Genomic DNA, 10907 nt, shown 5'->3' with positions numbered 1-10907 from the left:
GGAAAAAGAAAAGGAAATCAGAAGGAAGAAGAAGGAGTGTAACGGCGCAGGGGTTAAGGTTTTTTCGGGTTAATGGGTTTGTATCAACTCAAGCCCGAAACAGTAAAAAAAAAAAAAAAAAACCAACCCATTTCTAGTAGCCCATATATATATATATAAACTTTTGGGTTATTATGGGGTTTGGAACTTGGGCTCTCTAAAGGATCTAAGATTACTAAGACCATTTGGGTCATAAGTTTTATTATGTCTTTATATTGCAATTTTATTTGTTTTATATTTCCATTATTCAGTATTAAAATTATTGCTTATTTAATACTTGAACTTAGGAATATAATTAATTTTTAATTATATTGTTTAAATATAATTGGTTTGATGCTTAGACCTAAGAATAATTAATAAAACCATACATGCTGGAGTGTTTACAGTAATATCCAAGAATGCAATGTCTAGAAAAGTTCTGGCTAAGGAAAGTCTTGGAATTTAAGTGTGTCCGTTGTGACCCCCCTCACTTTCCTGGGAACTCACCTAGTTGCACCTTGAAAAATTACTGTTTACCCCATTTAGGTATTGGTTTGTTATATTCTTGGGACTTTTGTGAGCATCTATACAGTTAATAGATGTTAATGAAGTAGTAATTATTATAATATTTTTAGGAGAGCCACAGCATTCCAATTTTAGAATAATAATTACATCAAGGTTATACACATGAACTTCATATAGAAAAATTAACATCGATTATGTAATTAATTCATAAATTTAATTGATAATCCCCACAGGGAAGTTTTTATTTTTATAACTTAATTAGAATAAGATAATAAATTTAATGTTAAAAATAAAATTTCTCTTAGGCCCACAGGTATGGAGAATTTTATTTATTAATATTTAAATTTATTAATCTTATTAATAAAGGGTAAATTTCATGCGTGATGCAACATTTGCTCACAGGTAGGTTGAAATTTACTATTTACTATTAAATTAGCATTGGTTAATTTAAAATAAAGTTTCATAGCATTAAAATTTTTCTTTGATTATTGCAGCTATTTCTACTATTGCTATTCTAGAAAGTACTGTTTCAATGCTTAATGGGAACAATTTTTCTGAATGGAAAGAAAATTTACTCTTTTATTTGGAGTGTTTAGAACTTGATTTGGCGCTCCGTGAGGACGAACCACCTACCCTTACGGATACTAGTACGCCATTAGAAGTTACGAAGCATGAGAGGTGGGAGCGATCTAATCGCCTAAGTCTCATGTTTATGAAGTCTCACGTAACTAAGGGCATTAGGGGTTCTATCCCTGAATGCAAAAAGGCAACAGAGTTCATGCGGGCCGTTGAAGAACAATTTGTAAGTTCCGATAAGGCATTAGCAAGCACCCTAATGAAGAAACTCTCAAGTAAAACCTTTGACAGATCCAGAAGTGTGCGAGACCACATTATGGAAATGAGAGACATGGCAGCTCAATTGAAGTCCCTAGAGATTGATATTTCTGATTCCTTCTTAGTTCATTTCATCTTGAACTCACTCCCGATTGAGTATTCTCCTTTTAAGATATCCTATAACACACATAAGGATAAATGGTCAGTGAATGAACTTCTGACCATGTGTGTTCAGGAGGAGGAAAGGCTAAAGCAGGAGAAACTATAGAGTGTTCACTTTGTGGCTACTCATGATAAGGGAAAGAGTAAAAGAGGCAAGAGTGTCCTACATCTCAAGAAAGATAACAAATTGTCAAATAAGAAAATTGACAATAAGGATACTTGTTTCTTCTGCAAGAAAGGGGGGCATATGAAGAAGGATTGCCAAAAGTATAAAAGATGGCTTGAAAAGAAAGGTAATATCATATCTCTAGTATGTCATGAATCTTTTTTTTGTTGAGGCTCCTTGTAATACATGGTGGATTGATTCTGGTTCTACAATCCATATTGTTAATATAATGCAGGGTTTTCTCAACACAAGGAAACCGGCAAGCAATAAGCAACGGGTCTATTCCGGAAACAAGTTGTTTTCACATGTGGAAGCAATTGGGACCTTTAGATTAATTTTGAAAACAGGTTATATTTTAGATTTGGAAAATGGTATTGCAGAAAGAAGAAATCGCACACTTATGGACATGGTAAGGAGTATGCTCAGTAATTCTGAGTTATCTTTATTTCTATGGAGTGAAGCCTTAAAAACTGTTGTGTATATATTAAACCGAGTACCATCCAAGGCTGTCCCTAAGACACCTTTTGAATTATGGAATGGATGGAAACAAAGTTTAAATCACTTACACATATGGGGTTGTCCTGCTGAAGTGAGCATTTACAATCCAAATATAAAGAAATTAGACCTAAGGACAACCAGCGGTCATTTTATCGGCTATGCAGTCAACTCCAAAGGATTTAGGTTTTATTGTCATTCTAATAATACTATAATTGTTGAGTCTATGAATGCAAAATTCTTAGAAGATCTTGAACATAGTGGGAGTGCTTATCCTCAAAGGATTGAATTAGAGGAAGCACAAGAGTTGACTGATGCTCCTTTATTTAAAGGACGTTTGATTATGTTTAAGGAAATCCAAACAGATTGCCTTAAACCACAATCAATTTCAGAATAGTCAACTCATGAGGAACAAGTTCATATTGAACCTTCTCAACCCCCTCAAAATGAGGAGGAAGTCGGATTAAGAAGATCTTCTAGAATAATTAGACCAGCAATCTCTAGTGATTATATTGTATACCTCCAAGAGTCCGATTTTGATGTTGGGCCTAAGGATGATCCAAATTCATTTTCACAAGCCATGAGTGCGGAACATTCCACATTATGGTTAAATACCATGAAGGAAGAAATGGAATCCATGGCTAAAAAACAAGTCTAGGATCTTGTTGACTTACCAGATAAAGTTGTAGTCATAGGCTGCAAATGGGTTTACAAAACCAAAAGGGATGCTTCTGGTAATGTTGAACGATATAAAGCTAGACTTGTGGCCAAGGGTTTCACACAAAAGGAAGGTATTGATTATCATGAAACTTTCTCTCCAGTATCCAAGAAGGATTCATTTAGGATAATTATGGCATTAGTAGCTCATTTTGATCTAGAGCTACATCAAATGGATGTGAAAACAGCTTTTCTGAATGGGGATCTTAAAGAAGAGGTTTACATGAAACAACCTGAAGGTTTTGATGATGACACTCAGAAAGCTTGCAAACTAAACAAATCTATTTATGGACTAAAACAAGCCTCCCGTCAATGGTATATTAAATTTCACAAAGTTATTACCTCATTTGGTTTTATTGAGAACTTTGTTGATCAATGTATATACCTTAAGGTCAGTGGGAGTAAAGTCATATTTTTAGTCCTATATGTAGATGATATTTTACTTGCAAGTAATGATTTAGGTTTGCTGCATGAAACCAAACAGTTTCATTCTCAAAATTTTGAAATGAAGGATTTTTGTGAAGCCTTTTATGTCATTGGGATAAAGATGCACAGAGACAGAAAACAGAAAATATTAAAACTGTTTCAAAATGCCTACATTGAAAAAGTTTTGGAAAGATTCTGAATGAAGAACTGTTCGGCTTTTGTAGCACCTATCATTAAAGGAGACAAATTCAGTAATGATCAATGTCCCCGTAATGCATTAGAACAGGAGCAGATGAAAAACATTCCATATGCATCTGCAATTGGCAGTCTATTGTATGCACAAGTTTGCACTATACTTGACATTGCGATGGCAGTTGGAATGTTGGGTCGATATCAAAGTAACCCAGGAATGGAACATTGGAAAGCTGCAAAGAAAGTCATGCCGTATTTGCAAGGAACAAAGGACTACAGTTTGACATTCAGACACACTGACCATTTGGAGGTGGTTGGGTATTCAGATTTAGATTTTGCTGGATGTGTAGATAGTAGAAAATCTACTTCAGGGTATATCTTTCTCTTGGCTGGTGGGGCTATATCCTGGAGAAGTAACAAGTAAACTATAGTTGCTACATCTACAATGGAAACAGAATTTATTGCATACTATGAAGCCACTACACAGGCGCTATGGTTAAGAAATTTTGTTGGTGGTCTCAAAATTGTCGATTCTATAGCGAGACCAATCAAGATATTTTGCGATAATCGTGCTACCATATTCTTTTCTAAGAATAATAAAAATGGAAGCAGAAGTAAGCATATCGACATCAAGTATCTTCGTTTGAGAGAGAACATCAAAAGAAATGAAGTGCTCATATCAGTACTGAATTGATGATTGCGGATCCTATAACTAAAAGTTTACCGGTAAAGCTGTTTAAAAGTCATGTGGAGCATATGGGACTCATTGATTCATTTTGTACTTAGTTCTTTTTAATTTGTCTATAGACATCAAGTTATTATTAATAAAGTTTGTGCACATTTGTTACATTATCTTTTTTTTTTTTTTTTTTATATAAGTAACATATGTTACATTATCCATGGGGATAAAATTAAAGTTGGACCCGAATAACTTATAGGAAGTTTATTAATAAAGTTTGATTGCCCATATAGTACTCATTTAAGGAATATTTTATATGTAATTCATGGAAGGGACGACTTATTATATAAAGTTTTACCGCCATGATTCATGTGTAGTATTCCTTATGTGAATGGGAGGATTTCATGAATGGTTGGAATAAATAAAGTGATAATCATATTGAAGAACCGGACATCTAGGGAATTATATGTGTCATAAGGACCAAGTGGGAGAATGTAAGAAATTACATATGTGTCCCTTAGACACATTTAATTCGTTGTAACGGTTGGAATTTAAATAATTATCATAACGATAATTATTTAATTTATTGTAATGGTTGGAATTTTAAATAATTATCATAACGGTAATTATTTAATATAAAGATTAAATATGATTTATTCCACATTAAGTTATATGAAATCATAACGGTTTAAAACGGTTTTTTATATTAATTTTCTGATTTATTCTTCTTGATAGGAGGAGAATAATCAGTCATCTAATTAATAACGAGGGTCCCTAGCCTACCTATATAAAGAGCCCTGTGTATCCATCTATTAGCACACATATAGGCACAGGCCAGAATAACTCTCTAAATTTTTGTCTTTTCAGAATACTTAGTATTGCAGAAAATTTCTTAATTCTTCGTTCTTCATCAAGCTTAAACAAAATATGGCTAGAAGTATTTACAATTCTGCTGTTTATTATTATATAGCATTTTATTTTATATATTTTGCTTACAACACTAACTGCACCAAGAAAACTTTCTATTGGTGACCGAGTAAACCCAAATTTTTCATTATTGTCACATTCTTCTAAAACATCTATCCTTTTGATAAAAGCACTTCATTCACCAACTTGTCTAAGTTGATGGATGAAGACCCATGTGGACCAGTGGCCTCTTCGGCCAGTTTTTTCCACTCCATGACCTTTTTCTTCATTTTCTTACCATTGTTTCCCTCCATCAACTCTCTCACAATCTTCTCCACTTCCCCTCTCTTGGCACCATTATCAATCTCCATGCCAATGCCCCATTCATTGCAAGCATACTTGCAGTTTGTTTGCTGATCCACGTAGAATGGACAACAAAGCATTGGCACTCCAGCACACAAACTTTCCATAGTTGAATTCCACCCGCAGTGAGTTAAGAACCCTCCAATGGAGGAGTGGTTCAGCACCTCCTCTTGAGGGCACCAACTAGCTATTAGTCCTCTTCCTTTAGTTTCTTCCAATAACTCTGGTGGCAAAATCGATGAATCACCAACAACTAAATCGGGCCTAATTATCCACAGAAACATGAACTTGCTATTTGCAAGTCCCCAACCAAACTCAACCAGCTGCTGTGGTGTCATGACAGTAATGCTGCCAAAGTTCACATAAATCACTGAGTTAGGTGCCTTAGAGATAAGCCAATTAAGACACTCAGTTTCTTCTTTCCATAAGCTATACCCAGTTGATTTCAGAGGGTCATTGGGTGAGTGATTGAGTAGTAGTTGCTGAGGGCCAATGGCATATACATGAGGCAACATAGAGGAGAGAGCATTCAAAACTTCCTGCTCTAATGCATCAAATGAGTGAACAACAATTCCTGCAGCTGCAGGAGCTCTCTCAACTACTTCAATAGTCACTTTGAAGACAGGGTCATTTGGATCTGTAGTACGAACGGAACTTGGGAGATCCCTCAATCGGATGTCTCTCATACGTGGAATCCAGTCTAGAACTGTGTCTAGATACCCATTTGTCAGATAACTCTCATCTGCAAAAACAAATGATGTTTTTAGTTTGAAATTAAAACTTGCATTCAATCATAATATTATATAATCCAAGATTTCAGACTTTCAGTAGGGAGTTATACCTTTAAGGGGTGTGAGGCCTTTGTCCCTGAGACGAGGAAACTGCATAAAACCCATTAAACTGCAAGCAGAGACCGTGAAGAGCAATACAATAGGGATTCCAAGTTCTCGAGCAGCAATGTGAGTGAATGGCAAGAAACCATCTGCGATAATGCAAGTCACAGGAAGATTGTTTGAAGTTGCAGTGTTGAGTTTGACGAGAATGTCTGAAAATGGAGCCAATAAGTTTTCCATAATGGATTCGCTAAGAGCATCAACGTCTTGGGTGGCATTGGTATCCGATGGAGGAAGGCCGTCTGGAATGGTTTTGAATTGAAAGTCAGGCAAGCCATCTAAGGACTTGGGGCCTCTAGATTTCAGAAAGCGTTGGTGGTTGAACTCAGTGTTGATAAAGGTTATGTGAAAACCTTTACAGTGAAGAAGCTTTGCAAATTTCAGCATGGCCTTTATGTGGCTTTGAACTGGGTATGGAATACAAACTGCATGAGGCTTATCAGTAGCTTCTACTGTCTTGGAATCCATTTCCTTCTCTCTTTCTGCTGTGTGTATGTTGATATGCACGTCCATTGCAATTGATAATAAATCGAATTGAAAGATATTATTTATCCTTCAATTAATGAGCCCCACTTTTTTTAACTTTGTTTGTTTCGATGGTCCACACTTATAAAAATTTCTGACTCTGTCCTTGTGTATATCTCATATCATATTTTTTGTTATTAAAATAATATATGCATCTCACATATTCAAGAGATACATATTATTTTTATAAATTAGATTTAAGAGAGTATTTCAACTCAATTGAAAATAAATTTATCTTTCTCATTAACGGCATATAATTTTTTTATATATATATTTTTTAATATCATTAATAAAAAAAAACACCGTATTTATTAGAAGGCAAAACAAATTCAGCGCATTCAGTGATTGTCCAGTTTAGTACGTGACCGAATATATAAGAAGGCAAAACAGTCATTTTAATTGTTACCCATCAATCAAAAGGCACTGTGACAAACGCGTTTTCTCTTCTGTAGATGACGCAAAGCAGCATCCAAAGTGGGATTGGATTGGACCACTTTGAACTTTAAACACTTTTCCACAGGGGTCCCTACGACCATTGAATATATACCATAAACTTATCCTTGAATATGCAATCATGCAGCGGTAGGCAGGCGGCTTTGATAATTGATATGTACGTGTCCTTTCTTTTGAAATTTTTATTTGCTTTTTGAAAGCGACAGCAATACAATAATGGGTCGAAGCATCCGATCTTTGAAAACAACACCCTCACATGCAGTTGATCACATGGCCAAAATTTTAGACCATGAACTTCAGCCAAAGAGATAAAATGAGATTGGAGACTTGTAGCAGCGTTGGCATAATTCCTCTTACAAAAAAATATAGTACGTGCGAATCACATGCATTTTGGATACATGTCAATTTAATATATAAAATTGGAGAAAATTCTTCCAAGTAATGTTATAAACATATTTTTATCACATAACTATCCTACAATACTCAAATGACCAGTTCCAACCAACTTTTGGATTAATCAGCTGCTGTCTTAGCATTGTGGGATAATCGTAGAATAAACATGTCGCATATAATATTTCTCAATTCCTCCAATTCGGAAGAAAAAAAGGCTATGTTTGTTAAAAAAAAAAAAGAAAAATTAAAAAGAAAAAAATTATCTACTAAATCCTCTCTCCATCTTTTGGTGATTCCACGTTTAGACTCCTTCAAGGGCCTCAACATCTTGGTGAGATTGAGTAATACTAGAAGGAGGACTAAAGTTCTCTTTGTGTTCTTTCAAATATCATGTGACTTTTAAAAAATCATCACTGAATCAAAATCTAATAGTAATCATCTCAAATTTAATAGTAATTTTAAAAGTCACATGACATTTGGAATGACACAAAAGAAGGATTCTCTAGTCCGGCCTCCTTATAAAATTACTCATTAATTATATTTTGATGAGAACTGTTATTTATTCTTCTTATGTCCTTCTCCCATACAACTTTTTAAAAAAAATCAGCTATTAGATATGTAAGATCCACACTTTACCCATGTGGATGTTTGCTAAATTTTGGTAAATGCCATTGTATCTTAAAAGTCTAGCGGATGCTTTTCTCTAAAAGAAAATTTTTTAATTTAGTTTATTAAACTAATATGTGTCTAAAATGGCATGTAATTTTCACAAGCTACCAATTATGCTAGTTTGATAGAGTGGGTATGAGAAGAAAATCTTGGTTCAAATATTAAAGAGTGCTTACAAAAAAGAAAGCAGATATATTGAAAGAATGATATGCTTTCCCATATGTCAAATATTAAGATTTTACGAGTTTTTTTTTTTTTTTTTTAAGAGTAGTGCCATCATGGTTTTAAAAAGATTATATAATTTAAATGCAGTAAGCATTATTAGAATACTAATAAAAATTATGCAATTGAATCCAAGGAATAGGCAAGAGGTAGAGGCCCCTTTCAAGAGTCTTGATGGCTTTCTGATATGAAATTATTAGATTTGGTAAATGATGTCATTTACGTTCATATTAAATTTGGCTGATTTTCTCCCATGAACACTATAGCAATTAGCAAGTCAAACACTAACTGCACCAAGAAAACTTTCTATTGGTACAGATCTAGTAAACCCAAAATTTTCATTATTGTCACTTCCTTCTAAAACATCTATCCTTTTGATAAAAGCACTTCATTCACCAACTTGTCTAAGTTGATGGATGAAGACCCATGTGGACCAGTGGCCTCTTCGGCCAGTTTTTTCCACTCCATGGCCTTTTTCTTCATTTTCTTGTTTTTGTCCATGAACTCTCTCACAATCTTCTCCACTTCCCCTCTCTTGGCACCATTATCACAATCTCCATGCCAATGCCCCATTCATTGCAGGCATACTTGCAGTTTGTTTGCTGATCCGCGAAGAATGGACAACAAAGCATTGGTACTCCAGCACACAAACTTTCCACAGTTGAATTCCACCCGCAGTGAGTTAAGAACCCTCCAATGGATGAGTGGTTCAGCACCTCCTCTTGAGGGCACCAACTAGCTATTAGTCCTCTTCCTTTAGTTTCTTCCAATAACTCAGGTGGCAAAATAGATGAATCACCAACAACTAAATCAGGCCTAATTATCCATAGAAACATGAACTTGCTATTTGCAAGTCCCCAACCAAACTCAACCAGCTGCTGTGGTGTCATGACAGCAATGCTACCAAAGTTCACATAAATCACTGAGTTGGGTACCTTAGAGTTAAGCCAATTAAGGCACTCAGTTTCTTCTTTCCATAAACTATACCCAGTTGATTTCAGAGGGTCATTGGGTGAGTGATTAAGTAGTAGTTGCTGAGGGCCAATGGCATATACATGAGGCAACATGGGGGAGAGAGCATCCAAAACCTCTTGCTCTAACGCATCAAATGAGTGAACAACAATTCCTGCAGCTGTAGGAGCTCTCTCTACTGCTTCAGTAACCATTTTGAAGGCACGGTCATTTGGATCTGTAGTACGAACATAACTTGGGAGATCCCTCAATCGGATGTCTCTCATACCTGGAATCCAGTCTAGAACTGTGTCTAGATACCCATTTGTCAGAAAATTCTCATCTGCAAAAACAAATGATGTTTTTAGTTTGAAATTAAAACTTGTATTAAATCATAATATTATATAATCCAATATTTCAGTTGGGAGTTATACCTTTAATGGGTGTGAGGCCTTTGTCCCTGAGACGAGGAAACTGCATAAAACCCATTAAACTGCAAGCAGAGACCGTGAAGAGCAATACAATAGGGATTCCAAGTTCTTGAGCAGCAATGTGAGTGAATGCCATGAAACCATCCGCGATAATGCAGGTCACTGGAAGATTGTTTGAAGTTGTAGTACTGTTGAGTTTGACGAGGATGTCTGAAAATGGAGCTAAGAAGTTTTCCATAATGGATTTTCTAAGAGCATCGGCGTCTTGGGTGGCATTGGAATCCGATGGAGGAAGGCCGTCCGGAATGGTTTTGAATTGAAAGTCAGGCAAGCCATCTACGGACTTGGGGCCTGCAGATTTCAAAAAGCGTTGGTGGTTGAACTCAGTGTTGACAAAGGTTATGTGAAAACCTTTACAGTGAAGAAGCTTTGCAAATTTCAGCATGGCCTTTATGTGGCTTTGAACTGGGCATGGAATACAAACTGCATGAGGCTTATCAGTAGCTTCTACTATCTTGGAATCCATTTCCTTCTCTCTTTCTGCTATGTGTGTATGTTGATATGCACGTCCATTGCAATTGATAATAAATCGAATTGAAAGATATTATTTATCCTTCAATTAATGAGCCCCACTTTTTTTAACTTTGTTTGTTGTGATGGTCCACACTTAGAAGGAGAAATTATTTTTCTCTTGCGTTGATATGTATAGGACTGTTCACATGCACAGTCCTGTCTATTAGTACGTGTTTTCTGGCAAGGATGTGAAATTAGCAACGACGTCATTGCAAACGTGTATTTGTTGTTGTATCTCTGCTTTTTGAAAGCGACAGCAATACAATAATGGGTCGAAGCATCCGATCTTCACTACGTTCTTGCCCGTTTGAAAA

At 35.5% G+C, this 10907-nt stretch overlaps 3 protein-coding genes and 1 pseudogene across 3 annotated transcripts; 2 read left to right on the top strand and 2 right to left on the bottom strand.

Moving 5' to 3' along the window:
• Positions 1–72: 72 nt before the first annotated feature.
• Positions 73–1645, top strand: LOC133859196 (uncharacterized). Its single transcript, XM_062294521.1, has 3 exons — positions 73–76; positions 1038–1501; positions 1613–1645. Exons 1-3 carry the CDS (start codon positions 73–75, stop codon positions 1643–1645), a joined length of 501 nt encoding a protein of 166 aa, XP_062150505.1.
• A 1897-nt stretch (positions 1646–3542) lies between these two features.
• On the top strand, positions 3543–3959 carry LOC133859195 (secreted RxLR effector protein 161-like). Its single transcript, XM_062294520.1, has one exon. The coding sequence runs from the start codon at positions 3543–3545 to the stop codon at positions 3957–3959; it is 417 nt and encodes a 138-aa protein (XP_062150504.1).
• A 1195-nt stretch (positions 3960–5154) lies between these two features.
• On the bottom strand, positions 5155–6876 carry LOC133860930 (7-deoxyloganetin glucosyltransferase-like). The gene is made up of 2 exons (XM_062296602.1): positions 6325–6876; positions 5155–6225 (listed from the first exon to the last, which is right to left on the bottom strand). Exons 1-2 carry the CDS (start codon positions 6842–6844, stop codon positions 5294–5296), a joined length of 1452 nt encoding a protein of 483 aa, XP_062152586.1. The 5' UTR covers positions 6845–6876; the 3' UTR covers positions 5155–5293.
• A 1972-nt stretch (positions 6877–8848) lies between these two features.
• On the bottom strand, positions 8849–10592 carry LOC133859568 (7-deoxyloganetin glucosyltransferase-like; annotated as a pseudogene).
• Between the last annotated feature and the right edge of the window lie 315 nt (positions 10593–10907).

Source organism: Alnus glutinosa, chromosome 2 (assembly GCF_958979055.1).
Source record: "Alnus glutinosa chromosome 2, dhAlnGlut1.1, whole genome shotgun sequence".
In the NCBI taxonomy this organism is placed as follows: Eukaryota; Viridiplantae; Streptophyta; class Magnoliopsida; order Fagales; family Betulaceae; genus Alnus; species Alnus glutinosa.
The sequence above is the reverse complement of the archived record's forward strand: the minus strand, read 5'-3'. Positions and strand labels throughout refer to the sequence as shown.